The 17,406-nt window shown below is 41.9% G+C and overlaps 1 protein-coding gene across 2 annotated transcripts in view; it reads right to left on the bottom strand.

Moving 5' to 3' along the window:
• FAT2 (FAT atypical cadherin 2) overlaps positions 1-17,406 on the bottom strand; it is a 74,639-nt gene that overhangs the window by 37,190 nt on the left and 20,043 nt on the right. For both annotated transcript variants that reach the window (XM_069969106.1, XM_069969107.1), the window contains exons 2-3: positions 2,841-6,110; positions 2,024-2,338 (exon numbers count right to left, since the gene is read on the bottom strand). In XM_069969106.1, coding sequence (XP_069825207.1) covers positions 2,024-2,338; positions 2,841-6,096 — 3,571 coding nt within the window. In that variant the 5' untranslated portion in view covers positions 6,097-6,110. The remainder of the gene's footprint in view (positions 1-2,023; positions 2,339-2,840; positions 6,111-17,406) is intronic.

The following is a 17,406-nucleotide window of genomic DNA, read 5'->3' as shown; positions in this document are numbered from 1 at the left end:
TTATACATTATGTCAACATGATACAATGCTTACTATGCAGCGAGCACCTGTTCTCACAAGCCTTACAGTAAAGCCTCCTAGAAGGAGAGAACTGTATTATGGGAACATCAATGCCTCAAATACATATTTAAAGACGTCTTTTGTTATACGTTAATGCACTCATGAAAAAAAGATGGGTTGCAAGTGATCAAACTGTAATTTACAGTGAAAGTGTAAGCATGTAAGACAAACAATTTCAGCAACGTCACCCTTCTAATCTGTTTCATAGTACACAGCGGATCAGAGCGGGGATCAGTGTGCGGTTTTGGGAGTGGTTATTTGGAGGAGTAAGATTAACGAGGAGAAGTCAAGGGTGCAGGACAGGTTTAAAACGTGACGAATCTGATAGCATCGGACTGAATAAATTGCTCTTCCAGAAAGAAAACAAAGATGTTATCTTGATTTTTAATTATTTTTGACCTTAGAAAATTATTATTATTTTTTTTTTTACACCATTGAGAAAGGTGAATCAAAAAATGTATCTGCTCTGAAAGCATTGTATACATAGTATATGTTGTAATGAGTGGTGCCAAAAAGACTAAAACTGGCCGTATATACTAGATAACTGTCTGCCAAATACTCATTTGGCCAATAGTTATCATGCCAACTGTCAAGGCCATGGTGGGGTCCTGTGCTGCAGGCTGCCGTCGCACCGCTTCCCACACCGCACCTGTCCTGACATTCCCTGTTAGAGCCTCTGCATGCTTCCATAGTGTGTGGTTCCAGCTCTCGGTGATTCCTGCCTGTGTCTCCTGCCATTCCAGCTATTCAAGGTTCCTGCCTGTTATTCTGTTTCCAGTCATGAGTCCCGCTTTGTTCCTGCCTACCTACCAGCCTCCAGCTGCACCTCGCCTGCTGCCGCTAGCAAGCCAAGCCAGGGGTAGTGACCTGGGGTTCGTCTGTCGCATCCCAGTCCATCCCACCTAGCGGTGGACAGCGGCCCCTTAGACTCTGCTCTCTGGTGAGTCTTACACCATCGCTAGCAGCAGTACAGCGGATCCACGACTCCAGTCGTTACACCGACTCTGACCCCCCACATACAAACTTAAACTGCAACTAGGGAAGATACCATAGAAGGATTCCAGACATGGGTTCCTAATGCACTCAGGTGAATCCATGCCTGTCAACAGGGGTTTTTGGTGGAATTTTCCTGCCAAAAAGTTTTCCCATCCAAGTTTTGTAAGTTTGGGTTGTGGGATAACAACCACCAGCTCTTAAGAAAATGTTTTAAAGGAGACAGGGTAATAAATTAAAGTTGGGGCTGTGGGTCGATCATCTTGGAGTTGAAGGGAAGTTGAAGGGGTTGGTACATTGCTTTAAGATTTTTACATCTATAGACTGGTGTCGGCACGAGGATGTCGGTGCTGCTGTCCTTTTTTTTTTAACTGCCAGGCACAGTACTGCTCTATCCCCAGTCACCGGAGCCGTGCGCAGGAACTGGGCCAGGGTTCAAAAAAGGACTGCGACACCGGTATCCCTGCGCCGGCGTCAGTCTAATAATGTAAAAACATTACCTGCTGGTACATTCCCTTTAAGTTATTGAAAAAAAGTTATAAAATTGATAACAATTATTTAAGTTTATAGTCTTGGTTATATCTTTTGGTTGGAATGTTGTTTAGTATAGATTGCTGGGGCCTTTTACTAAATATGTGTCCTTGTGTCATTGTTCGCTAATTGCTCTATAAGCTATTAGTGTTATGATGGTGTGATTCCATATCTCTAGGGAGTACTCAGGCTAGATTCCTCATAGCCTTGAATCCCAGTAGGGGTTCTTGGCTTAGTAATGATAAGAAACACTGGACTACAACAAACTCAGTCTGAATACATTTTCACGCTAGTGTCGGGAAGGAGAAGATAGTGGGCCATGTTGCTATGTCTCTTTCCTCTTCCCATCACATGACTAAATCTGTCAGTACCTCTCAGTACAAGTCCCAACAGTTCAAGGTACAGAAATTACATAATAGACCAATATGATAAATCTTACCAGTGCTTGGGTTTAGTGTGAAAAACCCTTGATTATTTCCACTGGAGAAATGGAAGGAAAGTTTGCCGGCTGAAACGGTGTCTGCATCGGTGGCATCAAGTTGTAGGATGGAAACGTGAGGAGGCGAATTTTCATGCACGGAAGCATAGAATACAGCCTTGGATAACTGAGGGATGTTATCATTGACATCTGCAACTTCAATGTAGACTTCAGCCATCGAAGACAGAGGAATGGAGCCCAAGTCTGTAGCACAGATGGTCAACCAGTAGCGTGAAGCAGACTCCCGGTCTAAAGGAGCTTCAGTCCGTATTAACCCTAAAAAAATAAAAAAAACAATAGTACTAATGAATCAGTTACAACACCCATTTTCTAATATATAGAATAAGAGAAGAAAGGACTTTAGTAACATTTCTAAGCATAAAGGGGTTATTTGAGGGAACAGAAGACAGCTAAAGCCTTTTGCTTCCCAACATTCACTTCATGTGGTTCCACAGCCCAGAAGTAAGCCTTCCGAGATGTGGAGGGGGTGGGTGTATATACAGCAAAATACATTGTGTAGCTATTGGAAATTGCATGCGGGCATGGTTTCACCATCTCAAAGAATTTGAATACTGGTGGGTTAGAAGTTGGCTGCTGTATCCATGTTTTCCAGGCAGCCTAAGGGCTGCATCCAACTTCTTCAGCCACTGGTATTCAAATTGGACAATTTGACTTGATCATTCTTGAGTTGCCCTCATCTCTAGTCATGATACAAGAGTCAACAAAGGAAATACAGCCTCTACCGTGACATTAATATCATTGGCTTGTTATAACTCACCCGTCTCTTCATCTATGCTGAAAACAGAGAGGTCTGTACCATCCTTGATGGAATAACGAATTTCACCATCCTTTCCTTTATCGTAATCCTGAGCCGTGATAGAAAGAACCAGTGTGCCAGGGGGTGAGTTCTCTAAAACCGATCCAGTGAAGACAAAACTTTTGAATAAAGGTGGATGTAGGTTTTCATTAACATCCAGGACTTCCACCTCCACATGACATACAGAAGAATGTGGAAATGGGTGGCCAGCATCTGTAGCTCTGACGGTCAAGTTGTAGAAGAATTTGGTCTCAAAGTCAAGTTCCTTCTCTAAGATTAAAGCACCAGTAAACTTCTCCACGCTAAATATTCCTTGCTCATTGTTGATAAGGGAATAAAAAACATCTCCATTGGGTCCAATGTCCAAGTCCTGAGCATCCACAAAGTATAAAACAGTTCCTACAGGAAGGTCTTCTGCAATTTTGACATTGGCAGTGACTGGCCGGCAATATGGAGCATTGTCATTAACATCTTCCAGTGTAATAACCACATCAGTGACAGAAAAAAGTTGCCTATCTTTCTTCGGCTGATCTCTGGCTTCTACTTTGAGTCTATATTTTGGCAATAGCTCTCTGTCCAACATGCTTTTTACTGTTAAGTCGCCAGTGACACTGTCAACGGCAAACTTATCAGTTGGCGTTAGGAGGGAATACCTTACCCGGCCATTGTCCTCCTTATCAACGTCATCTGCCTTTACTTTAACAACAACACTACCAACCTTAGCATCCTCTCGAACCATCACGCAATATCCAGAGGAAGGAAATTTTGGTTCATTATCATTTACATCCAACACATTAATGGCTAAAATTTTCCAAGAGGATTTTTGAGGTGTGCCAAGGTCGTAAACGGTGATATTAAGAATATATGAACTGGTGGATTCATGGTCTAAGGCTGAAGAGACAAATAGCTCTCCAGTTTCTATGTTGATGTCAAAGCACCCATCATCACTTCCCTGAGATATCACATAGACTAGTTTGCCATTAAAACCAGTATCCAGATCAATGGCTGTCAACGAAGCAATGGAAGAATTGATGGCTGTATCTTCAGCCACATCAATAGATACTGGAAAGTTGTCGTCGAAATGGGGAGCGTGGTTATTTATCAGATGGTTGTTAAATGATGTGTCCTCCTCATAGTTTTGCTTTTCAGTTTGTAAGACAAAAGAATTTTTCATGTTTTCCATGATCTTATTAACTATGCCGGTTTCTACACAATGTACAGATTTGGGGGAACCTTCATTTGCTATTGTGATATTGATATAAGTGGGAACAGCCTCATTTTCTCCATCACTAGCAGTAACAACTAAGTAGACAGGAGGGTTTGAAGATGGAATATCATACAAGTCACCTCTAATAGTTATTTCTCCAGATGTGGGGTCTAAGCGGAATTTTTGTAGTTCATTGCCAGATATAATCTTGTATTGTATAGTCTGAAGCTCATCCACATCCACTGCGGAGAGTTCAGCCACCTTCTCCCCAGTGGGCATGTCTCTGGTGATGCTTACATTGCAGTTGACCTTCTCAAAAACTGGAGCATTGTCGTTCAGATTGTTCATAAAGAGAGAAACATAAACTTCAGTCTGTCTACGATAAGGTGAGCCCAGATCTGATGCCCAGACCTTAAGATGGTATATCCTCTGGTTTAACTCATAGTCAAGCACTCTACTGTTTGAAATAACTCCAGTTATTGGGTCAATCATGAATGGAGCAGATTTTGGACTCACCAGTTTGTAATGTATCTTTCCATTGTTCCCCTTGTCTGCATCAGTTGCCGAAACCTTAATAAGCTTTGTTCCCATTGGGGAATTTTCATTGAAATTTCCTTCATATTTGGACTGAGTGAAGACAGGGGCGTGATTATTACAGTCTATAAGGTCAACTATAACAGTAGTGGAGACCTGGCCATCAAGTGCCGTCACTTCTAAATGGAATTGAGACTCATCCTTTATATCCATACGTTTACTGGTGAATATCAAACCACTCTGGCGTACAATCCTGAACTTATCGGTAGAGGTTTTCAAGTAATATCCACCTGATGGAGCTTCAGGATGAATTTTAACCACAGCGACATGACTACCAGGTGGGGAGCATTCACTTATCTGTACTTTATAAACATCCTGTTCAAATCTTGCCATGGCGTATCTCCATGGGGGAATGTGAATAGTTTTGAGGGGGGAATATACTGGTGGCTTGCTCTTGTCTTTGGCTCTCAGGCTTAGATTAAAGCCTTGTGAATGTTCCAGCCAATTTATCTCTGCAGTCGATACCACGGTAAATTCATTTTTCCCCACGTAAGACCTTAAAACTTTGAAGTAACCAAGGGGATCTCCATCTACAATCTCAACAGAATCTATACTGCACCCTGGTTCTAAGAAGTCCATGACCACAGTGGCATAAAGGAGCCTCTCAGAAGAATCAGCCACGGCTGTTGTAACAGAGGAGATGAAAGGAGGCCTCTTCAGAGCTGGTTGCACCAAAACCTCCATAGAAGCAACATTCCCAAATCCATTTCCCTCTGCAATTTGTCTCATACGGTCAACAGCTAAAATTTCCAGCTTGTAAAAATTTATTTGGGTTGCATTCAATTGTCCAATAAGCATGACGATACCACTTGTTGGATGGATACTGAAAAGTGAGGACTTGGTGTTAAAGGTATAGTAGAACATAGCATTCTGGCCCAAATCAGCATCTGTAGCACTTATCTTACCAAGGATAGTCTTCAGCGGAGCATCTTCAGCAATTGTAAATTTGTATAATGTTGTTGAGAAAAGAGGTCTTAGATCATTCATATCTAAAATTTGTATGGTCACTTTAGCCTGTGCTTCATAATCCAAGGATTTCTCAGAGGCGTGAACGAGAAGCTGATAATTGTCTTTAACTTCCCTATTTAATAGGGCTGTGTTGCCACTCCTTATCCTTATACGTAAAAAGCAGAAATCCCCAACCACCATCTCCTCTGTTTTAAAAAGTCCAGTTGGATCTCCGGATACAATCCGGTACTTTATCGTCCATTGAGGATCCTTCAAGTAGATACCCATCTTTACTAGGCTCGATACGTAGGTCTTAGGAGCGGAATTTTCAAAGATCGTTGTATGGTAGGAACTCTGTGTGAAGCTCAAGGAAGAAGAATCCTCATTGTTGGGTCTTTGTTCGCCAGATGTATAATGTAGCAGCAATACGGCAATAACTGGGACCAGGGCGGTGGTAAAGCCGACCATTGTGTCACGTCTCCCTAGAAATAGAAAGAACATACTTCATCAGTCCAAATATAGTCTGAACATCTAACTGTAAAATAAAACATATAATTTTCAATTGATGTGAAATCATCAGTGTATTAGTCAATTCAGACGTCTGCTGACAACCAAGACCCCATGCATCATTGGGTTGCCTTTAGGCGCTATTACATGGGCCAATCTTGAAGAGCAAGAGGGTGCTAACCTGTCAAATTAGCGCTTGCTTGCTGCTCATTTCCTGAGTAAGAGCCCGCTGCGAGAGGGGCAGCTGCGAGAGGGGCTCCCCCCCGGATGATCTACAGAGTCTGCTGCCACTGCTTCTATTACATGGAGTGACAGCCAGCAGACTATCGCTATCATTCTAGTTTTTTTCCAACATGTTGGCTGATGGTTGCCTTTTAATCGGAGCTATTACACCAAGCGATTATCGGCCAATAATCGTCCAAATATGGCCGATAATCACTTGGTGTAATAGCGCCTTTAGTTGTATTAGTTTGTCTATTCACAGACCAACATTCTGAATCCTGTGGCTCTAGATGTTGCAAAACTACAATGTCCTGACAACCTTCGACTTTTGGCTTTAAGGACATGAGGGTTTGTGGTTTTAGAAAAACTGGAGGGCTGCAGGTTGAGGAACACTTTTGTAGACATAAACCCAGCCCAGCAGGTCATGGATATCTTCCTGATGAGGATTTTATCCCTGCCCATATCTAAACTCAATCTAACTAGAGTCAACCAAAGTCTGATTTCCTTGTAGGATTAGTGATCACCTAAATTGCAGCTTTGCAAGTGGACTTCTCGGGCTATTCAGTATAGAGAGATAATTCTTTGCCTAGACCAGGTCTCAAACTAGTACTAGTACTAGAAATATGCAAGCCAAATACCAAACTTTTAAGCCAAAGGCTAAAAAGTCCAAGAAAAAAAAAGCTTTAATGTTGAGTATCGAAAACCTGTTGAGTTGTTCATAATTGGGAACATAGCCAAGAAACAAGCTCATTCTGATTTCCCGTCTACGATCTGAATGGAACATTTTTTGTTCAAATCCATTCAGCTTTCGGGCTGGTATCTAGGGAAACTAAGTTATCATTTTAAACAAATATTAGGAAATACTATTTTTAGATGGAGTGGTCCTTTAATTGTATAGATTTTTCTTTACACAAAATATAAACATAACAGCGTTTTTATGACAAACTATACATGGACTGTTAGATAACTCTGCTCAACTATATTAAGATGAATAAGGCCGAGCACAATACCACACACAACCAGTGGACAAGTGGGGCACTGTTTTTGAAAAACAGCAACCATGTTTTATTAATACCGTACAAGCCCTTTAAATATTAACAATGTAGGGTGCAAACGCCATATGCAAGGCAACAATAGTTCTGCTGTTACGTAGGAAGAATTGTACTTTGCTTAGGTATGAAAAGGCTGAATAGTTAAACAAAATGTCTACAGCAAATAGCGGATGTATGCTTTCATGTAATTCATGGGACTAAAACTCATCAAAGCAAAAACGATGACTTCCCTTTCTTAAACAAACATCCAGCTATTTGCTTTTCCATCTCTTGCCTTTACGACACCTGTGGATCAGATTTGTACTAGAATATTCTTTTTAGTACCTACTGGGGGTGGCACATGGTACATGAAGTATTGCTGGGAGATAGAAGAAACTGCGCTTTTCCGGCTTATTAGCTGACTAGAGGCCAGAAAAGAAGGGTGGTTATTAATGGCAGGCACTGGATCACAGGTACTAGTGGGGTATAGTGGGGTATACTAGTGGGGTATCACAATGGGTCAATTTTTGGCCTGCTCAATGGCCTTGCAATTCGAAACACTTGGTTGAAATAAAAGGGGAAAAATTAGTTGTTCGGGACCCTTAGAAACCAATGCCAGGCAGCAGCTACTAAATCCCATAGGATCATGGGATGTATAATTATAGAAAATTGAACTCAGAAGTGATATCTGTGTAAGAAATAAAGAGTTCTACCTGTTCTACCGAGTCAAACAGAGAACGTTGGCGATCCTGAACAATTTGGCCTCTCCGCTCAACACTGGTCTTCAGTAACCATAACATGTAGGCATCCATTATGGCAAAAGGAAGGGTTTCATGGTTAGCATTGAAATTCCTCCTATTAAACTTGATGAATAGATGTTTAAGTTTGGAGTCTGACCTTTAGAAGCATTGTTCCTACTCTTTAAAGCGTTAGTGTTATTTCCAATAACCTTTAACATGAAATACAGCCAGGCTGAGTGCGTTGCAGTGAACTCCACTTCTCAACCAGCAGAGACATCTGACTTGTTTGTTCTATAGACTCTTATGGATTGAACAAGTCAGATTTGATTGACAGCTGCCCCTCCCCCCCTTCAGCTGTATCTCAGGATCACAGAGGGTCTCAGGAGTGAGACATGGTACAATCAGTAACTTTGGACAAATCTGGGGACACATAAAAACAGACTTGAAATGACACTAATGTTTAAAAGACTGCTTTATTACATTGCTGCTTCACCTTCTTTGGATCTATAATAACCAATTGGTGTGTTGATGTTTCCTCTGTAACAAGAACCAATCTTTTTGATGTACTGGATAAGTCAATGAGTCCTGCAAGAACCAAAGGTCAACTACTTCTTTGAACCTTGATCTGATGGTTGTTGGTTATTCTACCTCGATGCACTTCGTTGTAAGGTTTACACAGGATAGATTAGATCACAATAATGTGTCCAGACTTTGGTTACATGTACCATGAAAGGTAATGTTTATGGAAGAGAAGGCAAAGCTAGGTCTATCCTAAAACCACGGATTATTCCATCCATATGCGCCCATACCACTTAATCATGACTTAGGCTCATGGCTTTGGATGTCACTCAGGGTGATGTGAGAAATCACCAAAGTGGTCATGAAACAGATTGACTTCTTAAGTCTGTCATTGCCCGTCATTTACGCTGACACTTGTCAACTCAATGCTCACTGGAGTGTGGTGCGTGTTTGTCTTTCACGCTGCCCAACAACTTAGACATCACAAGTGACTGCTACCAGCAGCCGGCAGAGTGAAGCTTCCCCAAAACATCCTGTTTGCCATTACGAGAAGAGCCTGGCCATGGGTGGCTTGTGAATACAACTGGTGGGAAAAAGAGTAAAGTGCCGGGAAAACTAACACAACTTCATTGTGTGGACTAGGTCATTAAAGGAAACCTAATCTTTAGAACCGGTGATGTTACAAGTTTCTTTGAGAAAACCATACCAAGACTATCTTTTTGTAAGAAAAATTCAAGGGTTAATGTAGCAGGTGCTGAATCTTCAAGGGAGTTTCCTACAGATGGGTCCTACAATCACAGTGACACATCTATCACTAGAATAAGGGGTTCCTAGTCTGTTCCCTCATCAGTTGAATTGACAAGCAATGTGCATATTTGACTACTGATCCATTCTCTATTTCTGACTGTTGTCTCGTGAAGAGCAATGATTGACTTAAGGTCCCAACACACCTTCAAAAGATCCTGATTGAACTTTTTTTTTTTTTTAGCCAAAAGCTTTATCTCCTGATTGCTCTATACCCTTGAATGTATGGCTTAGCTGAACCCTAATTGTTGTGAATCAATTGCCAAATAGTTAAAATCCAACATGCCCAACCCTCTTCTCCCCAATATTAGGAGGCCCCCAAACATATTAGAGAGTTGGCTACGAGAGATGAAAGCAACTCAAGCATGTTCAAGTCCGATCATTCAAAATTCAGTACAGGTGGTTGAGTTCAGTCCTTGAAAACATGGATAGTAGGGATGGTCCGAACCTGCCGAGGTTCGGGTTCGTATGAACCCGAATGCCCGGCAGCAGATTCCCACGGGGCGGGCGGATACAGCGGGAGGAACGCCTGGAAAACTGGGATACAGCCTATGGCTATGGCTGTATCCCAGTTTTCCAGGCGGTCCTCCCGGGACAGCGGGAATCATTACCGAGGGTTCGGGTTCGTACGAACCCGAACCGAACTCGGTTCGGACCATCCCTAATGGATAAGCCATAGGCTGTATCCAACTAGAACTTGATCCAACTTCTTCAGCCACCAGTATTCAAATGCTGAACCATTGGACTAGAGCATGTTTGAGTTGCGTTCATCTCTAATGGTTAGACCCATCAAAATTGGCAGGGTTGGCTGAGGAACCTCTTCCAGTCATCCCTGGGTGTCTTAGTGGTGGGGTCCCATCGATTGTACATTTATTATCTAGCTTTCCTAAAATAAACATTTAAAGTAAAGGGAGACAATTCCTATTTTTCATTCTACAAACCTGATATCTTGCCCAGCAAGGAAGACTGAACTTTTCCACTAGTTTTTATTTTGTAAACAATTATGTTTATTCACATTGGCACAAAGTCTAAAAGAACAGGTAAAGCTGGCAAAGTGTGATGGAACCTATATCTCCATAAGTCGGTGAGCACTATTGGATACTCTCATAACCCAAAGATTTACTGGTGAAACGTCTTAGTGGCCATTTCGATTGAAGTAATTGCCATTAGCATCATGTATTTACCAAAACACATGATATATAGAGAGTTATATAGCTAAAACCCCTGGTCAAGTTGGCAAGAAATGAATGCCCTTCTGGGTAAGCGGATGGCTTACGTCAACTGAGTTGGCGGCCTCTTTGCATGATGGTCTATGCTATCATTTCGCCCCTATCTCCTCTTTTTCCTCATAGGGTCCTATTCCATAGGCCTATGGGGGCCCGATCAATAATGTAAACGAGCGCCGATCTGCTAGATCGGTGCTCGTTTACTGGCCCTATTACACGGCTCGATAATCGCTTAGCGAGGGCTGCAGGGACATCATTACCGATTACCTTGCAGCCCTTGTTTAAACACCATACATTACCTAAACATGTCGCAGGTCTTCTCCTGCGCTCCTTCTTCCTCCCGATCCCGCGCACCTCCCGGTCCTGGCCAGTGATTGGCTGAGCGGTCTGTCAGCTAAGACAGACCACACTGAAGCTGCTGCTGCACGCAGGATCGGGAGGAAGAAGGAGCGCAGGAGAAGACCTGCAACATGCTTAGGTAATGTATGAAGCTTGTGAAATCGTCGGTCGCCCGAAGTGTATCGCTATTCCACGCAACGATGCGCGGTTGGTGTCCGATGATTTTAGGTTTGAACCTAAATAAACGATTGGCCAATGACACGATCATCGGCTGATCGTTGTCTCTATTCCACAGAGCGATAATCGGCCGTGGAATAGGCCCCATATACCCAACCTAGTCTTTATATAGCTTCCCTGGGCAGTCTAATGACCCTCCTGATACAAAGCATGATGCTCTTTTCTTCCCATTTGCCAATTTCTGTCTAAGAATTTAGCTTTAGGCAGATATTAATATTTCCAGTTTTTGCCTTTTATTAGATTTTATACAAGACGACGAGGGTTGTGGCTCAGCATTCCCTCACCTAGAGCAAAGATCTAGTTTGCAGCCCAAACCCTGTATCTAAATTCCCTGGCCGATACAGAGTGGCTTGTTGGCGCCACCACCTTGGCACATGCCTTGCCAGCTCCCCCGGCTACGCCCCTTTATAAGGCATAATGCAAAAATGTAACTAGTTTAACATATTGTAACTTGCACTTGTTCAGGTAATGAAAAGGAATTTAACGACCAATTTTATTGGGAGCATCGCACATAAAACATGGCATATAATGTCTTCATTGCCGTTGAGTAAACATTTCTGCAGTTATGTGTTTTGGTTTTATTAGAATTGTCTCTATTAACCACTATAGCAGCTTAACCCCTTGTGGTATGGACAGTAGGATCATCCAAGAAAACTACCAATTTATAGGCCCTATACACATCAGTTGTGTGTCTAACTGCCAGTTTCAAAGGGACAGGCCAACCATGTCATGTGTATGATAGCCTCCTGTCTCTTTCCCATAGTTGGGGTAAAGAAGAACCAGACATGTTGAATTTCAACTTCCCATTCTTTTGTTCTTGGGGAGATAAGCCAACATCAGAGAAGTCTGGTAGCAGCTAGGACAACCATTCATATGTATTGGGGAGCTTTTTGGCCAACAGCTACAGTAACTTATGTGTATAGTTGGTTTACGTGCTGAAAAGTCATGGTACTCTCAATGTCATACACCTTCAGTAGCTATAGGACAAGCCCGTTTGACCATCAGCTTTGCCTCCTAACATACACTTGTTCCCATTGAGGGAAAGACACAGGCTGCTGCCAGACACTACCGGTAATGGCATAACTTTTCAGAGTTTCAGTATGCTTGATCATTTCCCTATCCTCATCATCATCACTGGGGGAGATACTGCATAACCTGACAGAGGTGGCAGCAGAGAGCAGGGGAGGTTATCTATGGGGATTTACTGCTGCCCTGGACAGTTCCTGTCATGGACAAAGGTTGCAGCAGAGAGCACTGTGTAAGACTGAAAAGAATACATCACTTCCTGCCGGACATACAGCAGCTGAAAAATATGGAAAGACTTGAAATGTTTAAATAGAAATAAATTACAAATCTAACTATCTAAAATATAACTTTCTAAAACCAGTCGATTTAAAAGAAAACAATTTTCGCTGGACAACCCCTTTAATAATTCACATTATGGTGTAAACAATGCAAATTTTATTTTTTTAAATCCCAATTGGACTGTATAGTCTGAATGGAGAATGGGCGACATTATTTTTGCAAACATTGGTCATCCCAATGGTATAAATATCTATGAAATCTTTATGCGACACGGCGGCCCCACACAGAGTATAATGACTTACGTGGATTGTGTTGAGAAAGCATTGAGATTCAGAACATGCACAGAACAGAATGTTTTCAGCAGTCAGCATTGTGTAATACCAGTTCCATGCAGATTTCACAGGCTTCTTGCATCTCAATAGCTCATGGGCCCCTCCTGCTATAAAAGCATGTTAACCTGCAGCCAGTGTATGTTCTACTTCCCCCGTACCATAGGGGCACAATGTCCTCCCCAGATCCCCACCCTACTGTCAGCTCTCCGAATTATCCCGATAATAAAAGTTTATTAGGAAATTGCTCTATATACCTTAAGTAGCATCACATGTATATACCTTCTCCAAACCTATGATTCAAAGAAATTTTTACTGGCTGTGACATGAAATGGCTTTAGGCAGCACTCCGCTCAGAAAAAAAGGACTATTTTACAGCATTAAGATAATTATATGCAGCTATGTGTTATACTGAGTGACACACCACACAGGTTTCAATAGGCATAAGTCAAGAAGCATGTGGGATTTTTTTTGCAAAAAATGTGTCAAAACAGAATTTTTCAGGTAAAGGTTGAAGCCCCTTCGATAAGACGCCCTTAGGCTGATGCCACTTGGGATATTTTACTGCCTGTATGATACAGACTGACAAGCTGCAAGGTTTGTAATGTCACTGTGAAGTGCCCTGTTCTGGTTTATGAGATGACTGGTGTGAATAAGCTGGATGCAGGTCGGGACACGTATGAGCCATCTCCTGCCTTGCCTCTTCTTTGACTCTGTGTAACCTCTACAAGGCAGACTGATGTACATCACGTATGACTGGGAAGGAAGAATGCATAGAGTCCGCAAAGTACTCATCACACACCTAATAGACAGATGATAGATAGACGGATGGAAGTGATGGCAGCTGACTGCTTGAACCCACATGGAATGGACGTTCCTGAATATAGGATGATTTTGGGATCGCTCCTGTTACATCTCAATACCCTATATTTGTAGATTACCAGCACCGTTTACAGCAATCCATCCCCCTTGGTAGACCCCTGAGCTACAGTGGGAACCCTCTTGTTAGGAATTCTAAGCCTCACCTAGTGTCTGTTCTAATGCATTTTAGCATTAGAAAATACACTTGGGGAAGCTGTCTGTGTCAGTAGTGCTGCAGCCTTCTCTGATGTCTACATAATACATGTTACCATTAGAATAGATAATACACTTGGGGAAGTTGTCTGTGTCAGTAGTGCTGCAGCCTTCTCTGATGTCTACATTATACATGTTAGCATTAGGATAGATAATACACTTGGGGAAGCTGTCTGTGTCAGTAGCACTGCAGCCTCCTCTAATGTCTACATAATACATGTTAGCAATAGAATAGATATTACACTTGAGGAAGCTGTCTGTGTCAGTAGCGCTGCAGCCTCCTCTGATGTCTTCATTATACATGTTAGCATTAGGATAGACAATACACTTGGGGAAGCTGTCTGTGTCAGTAGCGCTCCAGCCTCCCCTGATGTCTACACAATACATGTTAGCAATAGAATAGATATTACACTTGGGAAAGCTGTCTGTGTCAGTAGCGCTGCAGCCTCCTCTAATGTCTATATAATACATGTTAGCAATAGTGTAGATATTATGCTTGGGGAAGCTGTCTGTGTCCATAGTGCACAGCCATTGCACCCTGTAGCAGAGCAAGTGTGGATATCTGTCAATCACCTCTCGCTCTGCTACAGGGTGCCACGGGTGAAACACTATGAACACAGACAGCTTTCCCAAGTGTAATATTTATTCTATTGCTAACATGTATTAAAATAGACATCAGGGGAGGCTGTAGCACTACTGACAAAGACAGCTTCCCAAATTCAATGTCTATTCTAATGCTAACATGTATTGTATAGTCATCAAGGGAGGCTGCAGCACTACTGACGCAGATAGCTTCCCTAAATTCAATGTCTATTCTAATGCTAATATGTATTATATAGAGATCAGGGGAGGCTGCAGCACTACTGACACAGACAGCTTCCCCAAATTCAATGTCTATTCTAATGCTAACATGTATTAAAAGACACAACAGGAGAAGCTCAGTATCTGCATTTAGCATCACTAGTGAATGTAACTGTGCTAGGACAGGGCTTATACAGCCTTGCTGTTCCTAACCATTAGTGGCAGCAGGTTATATTGCCTTACCCCTTTTTTTTCCCCACCGGAATACCCCTTTAAAATAAATTTTTTTCAATGAGCTAAAATACTCATAGACCCCAGAAGAGAAACCAATGTCCTGTGGCACGCAAAAAATAGATGAGGGCTACTATCCTCTTTTGTAACTGGCTAACTGTACCACGACGCCCCTACAGACATATTTATATATATATATATATATATATATATATATATATTGTGCTTGGGTTGCCAACTATAAGACCTAATGGACCCTGTTATACTGTCTGACCTGGACCCCCCTGAGACTCCGCTGTATGCAGGTTACTAGTATAGATTATGATTCCTCCCGCCTTGTCTCTATGCTGGTAATTATTATAGTATACGGCTATCGTAGGGACTTACGTATACATATTAATAAGACAAGATCAGTGTTCTGCAGACACATCCTGGCATATTTATCTTCCCAAGCGATGCGTCCCATACAGATAACATCTCCTGACACCGACCGCGGCAGAAAGTCATCACTCAACTTTATGGAATTACATCCACAATGGCAAGAAGATAAAGAGAATATTCCATCACTTCTACAGACTGCAGCAGAATCATCTGTGAATGTTACATATACTAGGAGGAGCTGAAATGTGAGGCTGATAAAGAGGTCAGGGAGATAAAGTCATGTCTAAGGCTGGGTTCACACTATGTATATTTCAGGCTGTATTTGGTCCTCATGTCAGGTCCTCATAGCAACCAAAACCAGGAGTGGATTGAAAACCCAGAAAGGATCTGTTCACACAATGTTGAAATTGAGTGGATGGCCGCCATATAACGGTAAATAACTTCCATTATTTCAATATAACAGCCGTTGTTTTAAAATAACAGCAAATATTTGCCATTAAATGACAGCCATCCACTCAATTTCAACATTATGTGAACAGAGCCTTTCTGTGTTTTCAATCCACTCCTGGTTTTGGTTGCTATACAGCCTCACAAATACAGCCTCAAATATACATAGTGTGAACCCAGCCTTAAGGTGTACAGAAGGTAATACATTACTGAAGGTGAAGGAGTACCCTCATTTACTGTATCTCCATGAGCCCTAGCCTTGTAGCCTCATGAAGGTGGCTACAACGCTGATGATTCAATTAGTCCTGACACAGTCACTGCTTGTATTGTATTGGGGAGTATATAACGTAACCTATAACAAAAGTGGGGAACCTAAAACTTTGAGAATTGAGAACCAATGGGTGGATTTGCCAGTCTGAAGGATCAAATTATGGTGAGAACATAAAGAGCCCTTGCCCCTTGGCTTCTACCATCCAGACCCTGAGTACATCCACGAACCACCCTCCATGTCCTCTATCTATTTATCTGATCACCCTCTAAATAGATCCCACTTAAAGTTGGATGCTAGTGGCGCGTTCAGCCAACAGTATAAGGTGCATTGTGGTCTCCCAACTCTCCACCGGCAGATGATGTTGGTGAAGCGAAGAGTTGAGACTGCTGAATTTTTGCAGCCCTTCCCTTTTGTTCTCAGAGGAATACACTCTCAGGCTTAGTTGAACATTTATTATAGAGAGGATGGAAGAGATAACGCGACTGAATGGTCATTTGTCTGACAGTCATTGAGGTGTATGGGCACCCTTTGGGTGGAAGGTCTATAGAGCCCACATCTCAGGAAATTTGGTGGTCCTAACCATATTGGTCTTAAAGCCTGTCTCCTCATTAAAAGAGAGGTCCCTGAAGGAAAGGAACCCCCCATGACATCCATAGACTCTAATAAAACTTATCGAGAGGGGCTATCCCCTTTGATTTCTGTTGAACAAAGACGTTGGTGGCAACCTATAGAGACACCTAGGAGGGTATATTTGTTTAACAAGTCCTTACCAAGGACCATTGTCAAAGTGTCCAGTCACAAGATTGATTTCATATATTCCGTGAGAAGGTCAGAATCCAAGAAGTGATTCAATATATATATATATATATATATATATATATATTTAGAATAGTGCATTTCCTGAAGAAAAAAGTGCAGAAAATGGTGGAAATGTCGACCGATTAGTCATCTGGTTATGTATTAATGTACACACATAGTCACAACCGGGATTAAGTCTGTAAACCTATTAAACATGCTTCACATTATTAAACAAACATTAGAGACCGAATGGGACAAGTATTTTTCCTTATGATTGCCAGGTGCGTTCTGTCAATGGGAAATCCTCGTCAGAATGAGCTGCCCACGTATCGCTAACACATCTATCTTACTGACATGTTGTACAAGAGGCAAGTCATGCTGTTCAGTTATCTTTTTTAGATTTTTGACTATTTACAAAGGCAAAAAATAAAAACATTTTCTATCTATCAATCTATCTATCATCCATGCAGCGAAATCTCGGAAAATAACATTGCCTCTGTGCGCAATGACATTCAG

Source organism: Dendropsophus ebraccatus, chromosome 1 (genome assembly GCF_027789765.1).
Source record: "Dendropsophus ebraccatus isolate aDenEbr1 chromosome 1, aDenEbr1.pat, whole genome shotgun sequence".
Lineage (NCBI taxonomy): Eukaryota > Metazoa > Chordata > Amphibia > Anura > Hylidae > Dendropsophus > Dendropsophus ebraccatus.
The sequence above is the reverse complement of the archived record's forward strand: the minus strand, read 5'-3'. Positions and strand labels throughout refer to the sequence as shown.